The following is a 16117-nucleotide window of genomic DNA, read 5'->3' as shown; positions in this document are numbered from 1 at the left end:
GTTGTGGCTTGGAGTTAATGAAAAAGAACTAAACTAACTAGTCAGTGGTATTGGCTAAACAGGTTTTATAAGATAAATTTAATGTCCTGAGAACCTATCTCAGCAGTTGACTACTGAGTTTTGCTATTTATAGAAAATTCACAAAAGAGGTTCCAAAAAAAAGTGTATATAATCATCAATAAAAACACATTTAATAAAGCCTTACAGAAAGTGCTTTTATTTAATAAAGGAGCACCAAATGAATTAAGACATTATAAACATTGCATTTGCTTTTTTTCCTTCCAAGCTAATCTAAAACTGACTTTTTGTTTTTCTTTAAAAAGAGATTTCTATTTATTTTAAAACTCTTACCTTTTGTCTTAGAATCTATATTGTGTATTGGTTCTAAGGCAGAAGAACAGTAAGGGTCAGGCAGTGGGGATTAAGTGACTTGCTCAGGGTCACACAGTAGGGAAGTGTCTGAGGCCAGATTTGAATCTAGGACTTCCCATCTCTAGGCCTGGCTCTCAATCCACGGAGCCACTTACCTGCCCCCTGAATTTAAGTTCTTAAATGTAGTTGCAGAGTTTAAAAAGCAACTTAAAAATAACTTGATCTACAGTCAGTTCTTTTTTGAGATTCAGAATATGAAATCTTAATTTCAAAGTTTGAAGTGTGCTAGTCTGAACATTTTTACTAAGAAATAGAAAATATTGGATGAGAACAATTTGAAATGACAAAATTTTAAACATTTTTTAAAAGTAATTTGGTAAAATAAAATATCATCTAACAATAGTTTTCCATATAAGTTTTCTGAAGTTGTAAAATCCAAATTGTCTCCCTTTCTCTTTTCCCTCCCTCTTCCCAGAGATGGTAAGCAATTTGATCTGGTTTATACATGTATTATCATGCAAAACCTATTTCCATATTGTTCCTTGTTGTATGAGAGTAGTCATAAAGCCAAAACTCCCAAATAAAAAAATAAAGTGAAAAATAGTATGCTTTGGTCTGCATTCTAACACCAACGGTTCATGGGATAGCATTCTTTCTCATAAGTCTCCCTTAAAATTGTCCTGGATCATTTTATTCTGAGAGTTGATAAATCTTTCCGTTGATCATCCTATACTATTTCTGTTACTATGTACAATGTTCATCTGGTTCTGCTTATTTTACATCATATTTACATATATTTTATCAGTGCATGCAGATCTTTCTAGCTTTTTCTGAAATAAATCTGTTCATTTCTTATAGCATCTTTTCTTCCATCACAGTCATATGCCACAATTTGCTCAGCCATTTGCAATTTGATGGAAATCCCCATAATTTCCAAGTCTTTGCTACCATAAAAAGGGTTGCTATAAATATTTTTGTACAAATAGGTCCTTTCTTCTTCTTTTTTTTTAATCTCTTTGGGATACAGACCTGATAATGGTTTTACTAGATCAAAGGGTATATACTGTTTTATAGCTCTTTGGACATATTTCCAATTTGTTCTCCAGAATGGTTGGATCAGTTCACAATTCCACCAACAATGCATTAATGTCCCAATTTTGCCACATCTCCCCAACATTTATTACTTTCCTTTACTGTCATATTGGCCAATCTTGTAGGTGTGGGGTGGTACCTCAGAGTTGTTTTAATTTTCATTTTCTCTAATAAAGATTGATTTAGAACATTTTTTCTCAAGATTTTTGATAGTTTTGATTTCTTCTTCTGAAAACTGCTGTTCGTATCCTATTTGTCAGTTGGAGAATGGCTTGTATTATTATAAATTTGACTTGTTCTTTATATGAGAAATGAAACCTTTATCAGAGAAATTTGTTATACATTTTTAAAAAAAAATTTTGATGTTTTCTAATCTTGGTTACTTGGCTTTGTACAAACTTTTAAATTTAACATAATCAGAATTATTCATTTTATAGTTTGTAATGTTCTGTTAACTGTTTTTAATGATAAAGTTAACATTTGAAGCAAAACTTTGAGCATTGAATACTAACTTGTAAAAAGTTAGCTAATGTAGTTTTGTCATCTGTTATTTTTTTGAAGGAAGCAGAGGGACAGAACGGACAGTAGTAATGGACAAGTCTAAAGGGGAACCTGTCATTAGTGTGAAAACCACAACTAGGTCTAAAGATCGAGTAAGTATTGTGTATAAGATACAGTATCTGGGGTCCAGTTTCTCTGAAGAGCATGTGAAAACAGTTGATTTACATTATGAAAATTACTATTTGATCTTGTAAATTAAGAGCTCCCTAAGGCACTTTTACATTTTATATCCTGGAGGAGGGATGAGGGTAAGCATGTTTGTTGGTTTTGTGTATAATGTGTTTGAAATCTCCAGCATTGATGGGTTGACATATGAAAGAGATCTTTCAGTATGTTCATCTAAAGAAGATCTGAGTTTTATCTTTTGGAGGGAAAGGGGAGAAATTAGAAATGAGAAAGGCCTTAGCTTTATTAGAGAAAGTTAAACCATTTGTGGTCCTGAAGTGTCAAAACATCATGAAGATTCCTTCTTAAATATAACCTTTCATATTCTTAATGCAGTATTCCAGTTCCACTTGATAAGCTGTTTTATAAATCATTCAACAAGTATAGATCATCCCAGTACATCTTCTCTTTAGCTAAAATTTTATGTACGTACACAAAATTAAGATCTAAAACATGTTTTCAAAATATCTGCCCCCATTTTGTTGATACTTCATCAGACCACACCTCCTTCTGTGAAGTAAATTGACACAGGAAATACAGCTCACCATTGCAAGGGAAAGGCACAGACTTTCCAAGTTAAAAGGTAAGTTTTACTCATTGGTTAATTTAATAGCAGTATAAATTTTTTTTGGTTAATTTAATAAAGCTTTATTAAATTAACCAGGAAGTAAACTAGAACTCATTTTAAAGTTGTCTTTCATACTATCAGATGGTGTGCTGCATTTCCTGTGATCTTGTGTTCTACACGTAGATATTCAACAGAATAGTGTGTTTTATTTATTTTTTTCATGAAGGCAGCTGTGACCTTTTTTAAAAACCAAACAACTTTGCTCATTGTATCTAGAATGTCTTTTACGTTAGGCAGGAGAGCTATACTTTTTCTTAGCTAATTCTCATAAATTGATGAGCTTCAAATTTTCAAAGAATGTCAGGAGTGGTAGGATTTGTGGAAGTGACTCTTTCCTATTCCTCACCTTCTTAAAAAGGCCATTTGCATAAAGCAGTGTCGGGTTTCTTAATACTCTTGTCCATGTGTCTGAATAATTGGTAGAAAGTGAAAAATTAAATTGACTAGTAATCAGAATTAGTTTAATTTTCTGTTCCCCAAGGCCTAATAGTTCTTTTTCCCAGACATATTCTATGTATCGAGGTGGCTGCTCTCTTAGAAACCAATTTTCTGTTGAATTACAAAAGTGTTTTTTTTTTGTCTCAGAAATATTGGTGGAGGGAAAATATTGATTGGACATGAGCTTTCTCACATTCCTGAATTTCTTTTTTTTTTTTACCTTTTGAATTTTGAAAGCCTGACTTTCTTTACATATGTAAGTGAAAGGCATTATCTGAAACTTATTTACTTAATTAGTGGACTGGATTGCCTTCAGGCAGCTGCATGTACTCAGTTAAACTCCTTAGATTTATATTGTAATTACACTCATATTTAAACCTTTTTCTTATTTAGGGATCATGGTACTTCATATAAGTCAAATGGGACAAAGGATCTTAGTATGATTTAAATATGGATATTTTATTTTCACTGAATATTTGCTATAATTATACTTTTAAGATTAATTTTTTAAAAACTTTGATAAACAGAGCTCTAAGAGTCAGGATCGAAAATCAGAAAGCAAAGAAAAGAGAGATATTTTGTCGTTTGATAAAATCAAAGAGCAACGGGAACGGGAAAGGCAAAGGCAGCGAGAACGAGAAATCAGAGAAACTGAAAGGCGTAGGTGAGTAGAAAGCCCCAAATAAGTTGATTTGTCTCCCCTTTTCCCCTGTTTTTTGGAATGTTATTACAGTTTTTTTTTTCTCATCAGTATTTGGGAAGAGATTTCATTTTCATTTTAGGATGGACACTTAAATACTTTAGCACATCCCCAATTCTCTCAGAGGCTGTCTGTTCCAACCAGTACCTAAGCAACAGTCTCTCCAATAGCATAGCTAACAAGTGCGAATTCAGAGTTTATTCTGCCTCCAGTAAGGGGGAATTTACTATTTCTCAAGGCATCCCATTATACTCAATATCAGCTTCTTAATCTTCCACATTTTCATCTGACAGAAAGCAGATATAAATAAATCTCGAAAGAGTAGCTCCATGAAGAAGTTGGAACTTAGTCTGTATCACTTCAAGTGGCTCTTACTTGGTTGAAATGGTACTTAGCCAAGTCAGCAAGCACTTAATAAGCACTGTCTATGTGCCAGACCAAGTACTAGTGCTAAGCTCTAGGTTTACAGAAGAAGGCAAAACAGTCCCTGCCCTTGAGCTTACTGTTTAAGGGCCCTGATTTGGGCAGGATCTAATCACTAATGTGGAACCTGCTCTCAAATAAATAAAAGATAGTGATTTAAATAGCCATAGTTTCATTATACTGTCGGAAGGAGACAGATCAAAGTTATTTTAAATGTCTACATTAAGAAGCAGGTAATTGTCATGCTGTAACAAATATTTTTACTACTCAAAAATTCCCCTGCTTCATTAAGAGACCCTAGATTTAAGAGTGGGGCAAAATATTTTCTAACTTGATTATTACACCATCTCGGGGTCTAAGCTTCCTACCTTGCATCAGGTTATATTTTTAATTATCATTTCATGAAACAAAGGCCTTAGGTACACTTTAAACTGGTAACAGATTTTCTCACTCTCTTTTTTTTAACCCATACCTTCTATCTTACAGTCAATACTAAGTAAGAGCTAGGCTAAATGACATGCCTAGGATCACACAGCCAGGAAATGTCTGTGGTCAGATTTGAACCCAGGGCCTTCCATTTCTTGACCTGGCTCCACTGAACCCACCTAGTTGCCCAATAGATTATTAAAAAAAAAATACAGCTTTGTACCTCTTTCAAAAATAATCATTTTGACATAGAAATTAATTTTCAGTTGCTTTATTTGTAGGTCCGCGCCCCCCCCCCCCCCATCTTACTTTTAGTTCATTCAGTAACATTAAACATTTTTTTCTATTAAATTTTTTTCTACAAAGTGTGGATCAACATAGGGCAAATAAGTATGAAGATATTGTTACCATGTGACTGGTTGAATAGGACAAGGAGTCATTGTTAAAAATCTTTCTTACCTCTTTATTTTTGGAGAAGGAATAGTTACTTTGCATGATAATTAACAGTTGGGTAATGAGACTATCCCTTATTGAAAGATTTGTTCTTCTAAAATTGTGAACTTAATGAGGAGAGTTCCTATTTAGAAATATCTATGTTTAAGCAGAGAACGAGAGCAACGGGAACGGGAGCAGCGCATTGATGCTTTTCGAGAACGGAAAGAGAAAGCCAGGCTGCAGCGGGAACGCGTGCGACTTGAGTGTCAGAGGCAGCGTCTTGAACGAGAGCGAATGGAGAGGGAGAGACTAGAAAGGGAGAGAATTCGGGTAGAGCAAGAAAGGAGAAAAGAACAGGAACGGATCCATAGGGAGAGAGAGGAGCTTCGGCGCCAGCAGGAGCAGTTACGCTATGAACAGGAGCGAAGGCCTGCTCTGAGAAGACCTTATGATGTAGATTCAAGGTAAAGGGAGCAGCTGCTGTTGATTGGTGATTGGATTGTGCCCCCCATGTCCTAGCTTGTGCATCTTTAAGGCCTCTGGCTTTCATTTCCCTCCTGCTTCTGCTTTCTGACTTGGTAGCCCCTTCATTTGAAGGGTGTATAGGAGGAGTAAGTAAAGAGAGTTTGGAGGAATTGGGAAAAGACTTCAGCAAACTTTTTAAAGTACCATTGCTGTTTGTAAGGTGCTGGCTATACAAAGATGACTATGAGAGACCCAACTATCAGCCAGACTTTACTGAAGCCTGGAAGCTATATAGCCTTTTGGTCGTTCCTTGGAGGAAAGTGGTCTTTGAAGAAATACTATTCATTATATAGTGGGAATCTATTTGAAAGGTGGGAGAAATGCAATAATAGAAATGCATCAGTATGCCATCTTGATACATTGGTTGGAACACATCAGTAACCCAATAGAAGTTTATAACTTTATTTGCCACAAAACTCATTTCTTTTGGATTGAGCTCTCTGTAAGTGTACTTGGCAGTTGATACTTTCTGAAAGGGGTTTTAATTGATCCTTTTAAAAAGTAAACATTGCAAAGTAGTTGCAAAGGAGTCTTCACTACCTGTGAGTCTACTTTTCCTATAAAATTAAGCAAAAATTAATTGGATAGTATCTTAATGTGTATTACCTCCTCTTATTCCCTTGGTTTTATTGGAAATTGGTGGGGTGGGGTGGGGGGCTTTGTTTAGGGTAGGTAGATATTCAAGGTAGAAAGTTATACTCGAAATATTCCAGGAGAATCAAATATTTTATTACATTCTTGTTGAAACACATGCAGGGATTGAGCTATTAACTGTCTTGATACAATTAGCTCACAGCAGTCTTTTTCTTGAGATTGTCAAATTAAAGTGCCAGTATGCCTTTTGGCAGTTTGAGGGATTTTAATTTATCAGATCAAAATGATAATGATTGAATGTGCAGAGATTAGCCCTGCAGGGCTTTTTAAAATGAGACTTGGCCTAGAGAGTGTTTTTTTCTCCCTTTTTTCTTTTTCATTTTTTAAAATTGTGTGTGTGTTACATAAACAGACGAGATGATTCATATTGGCCAGAAGGAAAACGAGCTGCTCTGGATGACAGATACCGGTCTGAGTTTAGCCGACAGGATCGTTTTCATGATTTTGACCACAGGGAACGGAGCCGATATCAAGACCATTCAGTGGACAGGTAGCCCTTTTCTTTCTCTTCAAGTTCAGAAACATAGGCTTATGCATTTAGATATCAGAAGATACTCATCATCTGAATGACACATAGATGTAATTGTAAAACAGTTTTTTTGTAATTGTGCTTTGCTTTTGGAACACATTAACCGAGAACTTTTGGCTCATTCAATCTGTGATCCCTCCTCAGCTACAATGAAGAACAAATTGGATGGTATGTAGGAATTTCTGAGAACTCTTATAGCACCATAGTTTCAAAGCTTGAAGGAAAAACCTCCTTATTTTATAAAAGTTTAGGCCCCCAAAAAGTTGTTCTTTCCTTGAATATAGGCAGTTAATTATTATCAGAATCTAGGATTCTTGACTCAGTAGTCCAGTGCTCTTTTTATACAAACCAAGTACTTGCCCTGTCATTTTAATATTTCCTATTAGTCCATTAAAAAAATGTTTTCAGAAAATATTAGACCTACTCAAATTTCTATTCAAGTCACCCACATTTACCCATGCCATTTCATTCTTCCATAGCTACTCCATTTTTTTAGTCTTTCATATTTTAATTTAAAACATTAAGAATTTATCTTGCACAGATCTAACAAAGAGAAGAAAATACAGGGGACAAAGTATATTTCATTAGTTTTGGGAGATTGGCCAAAATAAATCAATCTTTCTGTTAAATAGGGAATGTACCTGCTTTGTAGAATTAGTACCAAATTTTTCATTTTGTGAATTATAACTCTTATTTTTAGTTTCCTGTCTTTTGGTCATTTCAGTGCTTATTAACTTTTCTACCAGAGGGAAGACAGAAAAGGGATGAAAGGTGAATTATAAAAGTAGTTAATTTCATTATTATTGTTAGCTCTGGGAACATATTTGGTATGAAAACTGGACTTGTTAGATAAAATCAGAAGTTTTAGAGCATCTTTGAATTTTTTATTCATCTGTGCTATTTTTGTTCCCTGTAACCATACCAGAAATGATCAAAGTTCTGTCTCAGTGATGTGAGGTTTCATGTCAGAGATTTGAGTAGAGAGAATTGGTTGTGGAAGATTTTTGCAAGGATATCTAAGCTTTAGAGTCCCTTCATTTTTCTCCCTGGAAAAATGGTTTTGTGTTGTATATTCTTTTGGATCAGTTAAAAAAAATTCCTTGTGTGGAAATAGTGTTAGATTTCACTTGAGAATTTGATTTATACTACATGAGAATGATAGAAGGAACTACCCATTGGTGTTTTAATAATTGTTTTTATTTCCCAGGAGGGAAGGTTCAAGGTCAGTGATGGGAGAAAGAGATGGGCAGGTGAGTTAAATCTCGGGATCTCCTAACACATTCACTCTTGAACTTTGAGCTCCTCCTGATTACTAATTCTACATGCTACAGGTCTGGCAGAATGAGTAACAGGGTGGGTATGGCAGCAGAGCCTTTGATTTGAGATCATGAGACCTGGGTTTGAGGCCAGACTCTGGCATTTATTATTTCTGTGACCTTGGACAAGTTTCTTCACTTCTTTGGGGACTAAGTAGAGAATAGAGATAATAATACTTGTACTACATCTCTCATTGAATTGTGGGAAAGTTGGGGGTGGGGTATACTTGGTAAATCATAAAGTGCTATAGAAATGTGAGTTATTTCTCTTACTTTTTGATTACTATAGAGAACCAAAAAGAATAAGAATATAGTTTTTAAAAAAACTTAAGTACTTACCGACAAGTGGAGGGAGCATTTACAAAAAATGTATGGCATGATGTATTTCTTGAAATTTAGTATTATGAAGAAAAGATGCATTTGTGAGCAAATTAACAGTAATGTGATGGTATATTAAAGGCCAAGTGAATACTTTGTTATTTTATTATAATGTCCTATAGGATCATAAATTTAGACCCAAAAGTAGATTTTAGAAGTCACAGAATCCCAGCCCCTTGTCCCAGTTCCAGGCCCTGAATCCAGAGAAGTAATAATTGCAGGATCATATAACTAGTGTCAGGTGGGGTTTGAATCCAGATCTTCTTGGCTTCAAGACCAATCAATGCTCTACTGCAATAAACCAAAATAGAAATGAGGACCACTAATTTGTATATAAGGATTCTTGTGTGCCACATGTTGACTTAGTTTTAAAATGTAATTTAGCTGTATTTTATTATATATTTATTTTGCTAAATATTTCCCAGTTTAGATTTTAATTTGGTTTGGGCTGCATTCTGGAGTGTTGCAAGCCTGTGGGCCTGACATTTGACACCTCTGATTTCTTACCCTGACTCTCAGCAGATAGTGTGGCCCGTGTGAGTTGATCCCCACCCTAAACAGTCTTGAACAGTATTGGGCCAGAAGTGCTTGATAGATTCATGCAGGCATATAAGAGATTTGATTCATCTCTTCCTTTGGTTTGTCTTGACTATTTTCCAGAGCCATGATTCATAATCATGATATTAATAGTTTTCATTTCCACAACTATCTTTATTACCAGAAAGAATGGTTTTCTTTCAAGATGGTGGTGGTATTTTAATAGCAATGGCTATTTTAACCAAAATTCTTTATATTCATTGGAAATCAGAGCAATTCAGGCCCTGATATATTTTTTGTCCTCATAATTTGTCAGTTTTTTTCCATTGAAAGGTAGAAAGGTGCTATACTTCATCAAATTTTAATTTTATATTTTTATATGTGAATATCATTTTATTAAGTCATATATAGTTACTTGGTTTTGTGTGGCTGTAATTATTAAATAGGTATATTTAAGCAGAACAGAAATAAGTTGTTTTACTAGTTAGCTAAAAAGAAAGGAAAAAAGTGTTTTTGAGTATCTACTGTGTGTCAGGCACTCATTCGACCCTCATAACAATTCTATGAGATTGGTGCTATTATTATACACTTACAAAAGAAGAAACTGAGGCTGAGAGATAATAAGTGATTTGCCCAGGGTTACAAAAGCTAGTTAAATATCTGAGGTAAGATTTGAATCCAGGCCCAACATCCACTGCATCACCTTGCTGAAAGGCAGTAAGTAGGTATGCTTTAGAAGTAGGGTAACATCCTTGTGGCTAGCCTGAAGTGATCCAGCAAGAGAGGAGATGAGGGAGAGGGGCCTGAAGAGCATCTTGCTTCAGGTGTTATCTTCAAAAGAAAAAAAATCAGGAGTTCCAGGATCATAGTGAGAAATTATAGTCAAATCCCCGTTCATATGAAAAACAAACTCAGTGAAGTAGTTTTATTATTTGAATTCATGATACATGTCTCCAAAGGTTTGAAACCATTGTTCATATTTTACATAATTTAACTTTGAATAGTACAAATTTGAATACATGTGACCCTTAATAGGATTCATTCACACTATCTGGGACCTATTTGTTTTTTAAAAAATGTTCAAACTGATGTTTGAAGAGGAATGATAATGAAATGAGTTTTTAAGCTAAATTTTAGCTACATCTTAACAAATGCCAGTTACAAATGTATTCAGTAAAACCTAACTTTGAAGTATCTAAACATAGAATCACCAACACAAAAGAAGTGACCCAGCAGTGCTTTTTAACTAGAAAAGGGTTGAATTTAGATTAAGGTTTAAATCTTGTCTCTGATACTTACTAGCTGTTATGACTTTGGGCAAGTTTGTTTACCTTTTTGACTCACAATTTCTTCTTGCACTACCATAGCTCACAGGATTGTCATCACAGATAGCTTTGCTAAGTTAAAGCATGGCATAAATGTGAATTAGAAGGGTCCGTGTTTTGTTCTGCATCAGTGTTACTTAGCAATCTAATGAAAAAGAGAGCATTATTATGTTACTCCTCTGACTTTCAGCACTATGCAGATGATCGCCATGGAGGACCAGAGCGCCATGGACGGGACTCACGAGATGGGTGGGGAGGCTATGGTTCTGACAAGAGAATGAGTGAGGGAAGGGGGCTACCTCCTCCACCACCCAGGTTAGTAATGTTAAGGAGAAAATTTACGTAAATGCCTCAGATAGTCCTTGTATGAGTCTTCACATAGTTGTAACATAGCTATTTTAGTCCTCTTAATAATTCAATTTAGTGGTGCTATTTTTGCCTAGGAAAATGTTAAAATAGGAAACAGCCAGACCTACTTGCTTTTGGTTTGGAAATCTGGGAGTTTTACTGAGTTTTGGCTCTTTTTTTTTTTTTAATTGCCTGATATGTTCAGAGCTGTTTATCACAGGATAATATCCCATCTTCAAAGGAAAGACAAAGGTATCATGCATTTGGCATTTCATACAAAAATCATACTGAAAACTTAATAAATTTATTTTAGCTGCTTTTTGATGGAAATTAAAAAATAAATATACCTACCAACTTTTCAAAAAAGAATGCACTGAACATAATTTTAACCATTTTTTTGATGATGATGAAAAACTTATAGCTCACATTTCTTTAGCACTTACCAGATTACAAGATGTTTACTTTACAAGAAATAAGTGGTATAACATTGTAGCTTTTGTAGAGGAAGAAATCGAGTCTCACGGACGTTAAGTAATTTGCCCAGGGTTATGCCAGCTTCCATTTGAACCCAGGTTTTCTGATTCCGTGTCTAGATCCCTTTTCAACACTCATACCCATCAGACTTGTTCATCATATTTCCTTAGAATAATCTAATGTTTCGATTCTTCTCAACTGTTTTGATGTAAAATCCCATGACAAGTAACAGAGTTCTACACCTCCCACTCTGTTTTTAACCCCATTGCAATAGGAAGAACTTCATATTTGGAATATGAGGACTTCAGATCCTGCTTCAATTTATTAACTCTGATTTTGGACAAGTTAGTCAAGCACTTACAGTTCTTGCTGTAAGATAGTGGACTGTTCATTTCATAGACCTCAGTATAAAGTGATTTTTAAATAATGCTTCTACCTGCCCATTTCACTTAGCTGATATAACAAAGGCATACACAGAATGATACCTTTACGCAAGCCAGAAAATGTACTTACTTGTAGACATATTAAATACTATGCTGTGATAATTACAGAATTGTAAATGAAAGGTAATGATAAAGAATGCATAGAAGTAACTCTAAAGTTAATGTAGGTGTTCACCACCCAGTCACAGTCTATCTAGCTTTTATCACTGGTAGTTGGCTTCATTTTTTCTTTTTTTAATAGCCATCAAGAGATTTGGGCAGTGTTTCTCCCCCCCCCCCCCCCTCCATATCTGATGATAGCAAATCAATATTCTCCTCAACTAGTCTTCTTCATCTTTGCAAAACTAGAAGACACTCAGATGATGAAATGCTGCTGCCAACTGTTTAGTCCTGAACTCCTTTTGGTTTGATCTTAGCTTCCAAAGCTTCCCTTTTTTCTGCAGCTAGCAGCTCAGTCATATTCTCATATGACAGTTCTTCTCTATACTTCTCCATGTCATTCTCATCTACTTCCAGCTCCAGGACATGTGCTACTTTTACAGTCTTATCACTCACTTCTTTGAACATTTCATCTTTTTCAACTTCACAAAAATTGGGAACAGATTGTGTGCATGCTTTTCTCTAAACTGTGTTTCTGTTATATTTTTTTTCCCTTCTTAATTCCTCTTAGGAAATGGAAGACCCTGAGTTATTGCCTCTTCTCCCTGCACCTCTCCCTCAGTAGAATTCTTTACATAAAGTCACATTTGCAGGATGCAGATTTACCTAAAGTGAAAACTTTGTCAGGCATTGTACTAAGTGCTAAGTATTTAAAGATTAGTCATAAATATAGATCAAACCCTCAAGGAGCTCACATTCTAAGAGAGACAAACATGAAAATAACTCTGATACACACACACACACACACACACACACACACACACACACACACACACTCTAGATGAAGGGAATCAGAAATAAGTCTTATATCTCTTTTCCCTTATATGGCTTCACCCCTTGAAAAAAAGATGGTCTACATTCTCTGTGTCTTACTGCTTACTCTTTCAATTTCTTCTTAACTATGCAGTCTGACTTCAATTCCATCATTTCACTGAAACTACTCTCTAAAGTGTCTTTAAGACAGAATTGTGACAATGGGGGTTAAATGACTTGTTCAGGTTCACACAGCAAGGAAGTGTCTGAGGCCATATTTGAACCTAGGACCTCAATTCCATGTCTGATTCTCTATCCTCTGTGCTACCTAGCTGCCCCTCAGTGAGTTCTTAATCTCCATGTACCTCGTGATCCAGTGACTCTGCTCTGGCTTCTTTGTTGGCCTTGCACAAGACATGCCATCTGCATAAGACCAGGGCATTTTCACTGGCTGCCCTTCATCTCACCCTCCTCATTTCCCAGTTATTTATTCATTCAAAAAAAAAAAGTATTTTGTACATGTATTACATATATATGTGTGTTTTTATATGTAATTGTATGTTTTCTTCCCCATTAGACTGAGACATTCATGGTACTCCCTAGCCCTTAGCAGAGTGCTTGGCACACAGAAGGCAATAAATCAATGTTCTTGCCTTTTCTTGACTTTGAAAAAATACTGAAATCTTTTTGATTACTGGAAAACATTCTGGTCCTTCCCATATCCATAAAATGATGGCACTGGGCAGGAATATCTCCAAAGTCCTTCTGGCTTGAAATTTTTTTATCCAAGTTTGGAACGTGGGTCCTGATGACTGATTTTGCTCTAGTGCAAACTATTAAGAAAATATCGTTTAGGGGGCAACTGGGTAGCTCAGTGGATTGAGAGTCAGGCCTAGAGACGGGAGGTCCTAGGTTCAAATGTGGCCACAGACACTTCCCAGGTGTGTGACCCTGGGCAAGTCACTTGACCCCCATTGCCTAGCCCTTACCACTCTTCTGCCTTAGAGCTAATACACAGTATTGACTCCAAGAAAGAAGGTAAGGGTTTAAAGAGAAAAAAAATATATCATTTAGTAGCAGAGAGCAATATCAGTCTGATATTGGTGATAAGTTGGCATAAGTTCTCCTGTCTATTCTGATTTAGTCAAGAAAATCTTTAGATAACTTAAAAGATAAATTTTTACTCACAGATTTTAAAATAGTGCTATTATATTATTACTAAAGGCTGAACATGTCTGTTATAATTACATGTAGTTGAAAGATTCTCTAACTTCATACTCTAACTTTAAAAATCAAGCCAATAAAGCCGTCCCATATATTCCTTTACTATATGGGTTGTACCATATTACATAGGGGCAGTTCTTAGAACTATAAAGTTCTCAAGATACCTTTTCATGTTGGTGTGTTTTCCTAATGACAGTGAGACAGACAGGGAGGATCTCTGAAAACTGGATATCTTTAAAATAGAATAGGATTTACAACACAATTTGCCAATCTAACTTTGACATTATAATTTTGAAAGTAGCATTAGAGCATTTGTTGGGGAGAACCACATTCACTTTATCTAGTCTTACTCCTTTAATAAAGGGGAAAGACTGACACCCTGAGAGAGAGAGGGAAAAATGGAGTGACAGAGCATCTAAAACTTTGACCATCTTCAAAATGTTATAGTCAAACTCCTTTTCAGTTAGAGGAGTTATTAAATACTGTAGAGAGCAACTAGTTATATGATAACCAAAATAGCATCTAAGTAATTTTATTTCATCATGTGCTTATTTATTTATTGGTAAAGAGGTGGCCGTGAATGGGGAGATCATACCCAAAGGATAGAGGATCATCAGGATCGTTCTTGGCAGGGCAGCGTGGATGGAGGAATGATGGGCCGAGATCATGAGAGGTGGCAAGGTATGGGTCCAAAATGTGAAACTTGTCAGTTGGAGATTATTTAATGTGACCCCGATGCTTTTTTTTTCTTTCTCTCACATGTAAACCATAAAGCCCATGGGAATCTCAAAATAAAATTATCTTTTTACATTAGATTCAAGTATTTGAAAACTTTTTTCTTATTTTCTAGGTGGTGAGAGAGGCATGTCTGGTCACTCAGGACCAGGCCATATGGTGAATCGGGGAGGAATGTCGGGGTAAGAAGTTTTGTCCGACGATAGTTGATTTGTTCCTGATTCTTCACTTGCTCTCCCTTTTAAACACACAATCTCTCTTTTGCATGTTAGTTCAACTTGATTGGTTGAATGTTTTGAAAACAAATCAGATATTTCCAACTTATGCAAATAACATTCTTCAGTTTCCTGGAATTCAGTATGTGTTTGTAGTGCTTTTCTCATCTGGTGCATCTGATCAAGAGGGGAAAAAAAATCAAGAGATGTAAATGCTGCAGAATCGTACTGAACAATGTTGCAATGAAAACTTTTTAAAAAACACTTCAAGGAAAACAGTTTGAATTTGTTCCTAGGCGTGGCGGCTTTGCGCAAGGTGGAAACTCCCAGGGCCACGTGATGCAGGGTGGTGCAATGCAAGGCAGAGGATTTGGAGGACAGGACAGAGCCAGCAGAGGCAGTCACCCTCACTTCACCCGCAGATATTAAGTAGTAACTTGTTGTTTTGGTGTTAGGTGGTGGCAGTATTGAATTCTTTTAGCCAGGGTTCCCTTGGACTTGTGGATCTTTTTTTTTTTTTTTAAACTCTGCCGCCATGTTGTAGTTCAATACAATGTGAACTCACTTGGGTTTTTTTGTAATAAATGTGTTTTTGTTCATACCATTTCTTTTAAAAAGTTTCTGTTAATGAAGCATTCCATTTTCCATTAATAAAAGTTTACAGTTACTGCTGTTCTTTTTGTCTCTAGTGTTTGGCAAAGCTTTATTACATAATCAAAGTCCAGAAATGCTGTATTGCCTCGTCATTCACTTGTTGGGAACTGAAACTAGTGTGTTGTGTTGAATGTTTTCCACTATCTTCTCCTCCTCACTGCTGAGCCCTCGGTTTCAGTGTCTGAATTATATATTTTAACTAGGTAGATGGGGAAACCAAAATCCCTAGGGGAAAGGCCTTGCCAGCAACATCTCTAAGTCAATGGCAGAGGGTAGTACTAGAATTTATATCTTCTGAGATTAGGTAATTCCTTCCCCCTACATACTCTGATACTATTAATCAGGTGTGTGATAACAGTTATAACTGAGTAAGGAAAGAATCAGGCAAGTATACTTTTTTGATACTTCTGTCTTAGATATTTCAAACTCTGGCTCAACCTATTGCCTCTAGGATCAACTAGAAGCCATTTGGCTTTTAAAGTTTCACCATCCAGCCCCAATCTACCATTTCAGCCTCATTAATATGTTACTTCTCCCTGTACTTGATCCAATTTGGCCTTGTCTTTTTAATGGTGCTTTGCCTCCTGTCTCTTCCTTTGAGCTGGCTG

General features: G+C 35.8%; 1 protein-coding gene across 10 annotated transcripts in view; it reads left to right on the top strand.

Annotated features, from left to right (window-relative positions):
- Nucleotides 1-15522, top strand: part of SAFB2 (scaffold attachment factor B2) — a 39414-nt gene extending 23892 nt beyond the window's left edge. For 5 of the 10 annotated variants that reach the window (XM_007488947.3, XM_056822488.1, XM_056822490.1 and 2 more), the window contains 9 exons: nt 2026-2117; nt 3784-3920; nt 5408-5704; nt 6772-6909; nt 8156-8198; nt 10695-10819; nt 14474-14586; nt 14756-14822; nt 15152-15522. In XM_007488947.3, the coding sequence (XP_007489009.1) occupies nt 2026-2117; nt 3784-3920; nt 5408-5704; nt 6772-6909; nt 8156-8198; nt 10695-10819; nt 14474-14586; nt 14756-14822; nt 15152-15284 (1145 nt within the window). In that variant the 3' untranslated portion in view covers nt 15285-15522. Of the gene's footprint in view, nt 1-2025; nt 2118-3783; nt 3921-5407; nt 5705-6771; nt 6910-8155; nt 8199-10694; nt 10820-14473; nt 14587-14755; nt 14823-15151 lie in introns of those variants that run through there. The other 5 variants (XM_007488948.3, XM_056822489.1, XM_056822491.1 and 2 more) reach the window with 2 other exon arrangements.
- Nucleotides 15523-16117: the final 595 nt, after the last annotated feature.

This window comes from Monodelphis domestica, chromosome 3, assembly GCF_027887165.1.
Source record: "Monodelphis domestica isolate mMonDom1 chromosome 3, mMonDom1.pri, whole genome shotgun sequence".
NCBI lineage: Eukaryota > Metazoa > Chordata > Mammalia > Didelphimorphia > Didelphidae > Monodelphis > Monodelphis domestica.
The sequence above is the reverse complement of the archived record's forward strand: the minus strand, read 5'-3'. Positions and strand labels throughout refer to the sequence as shown.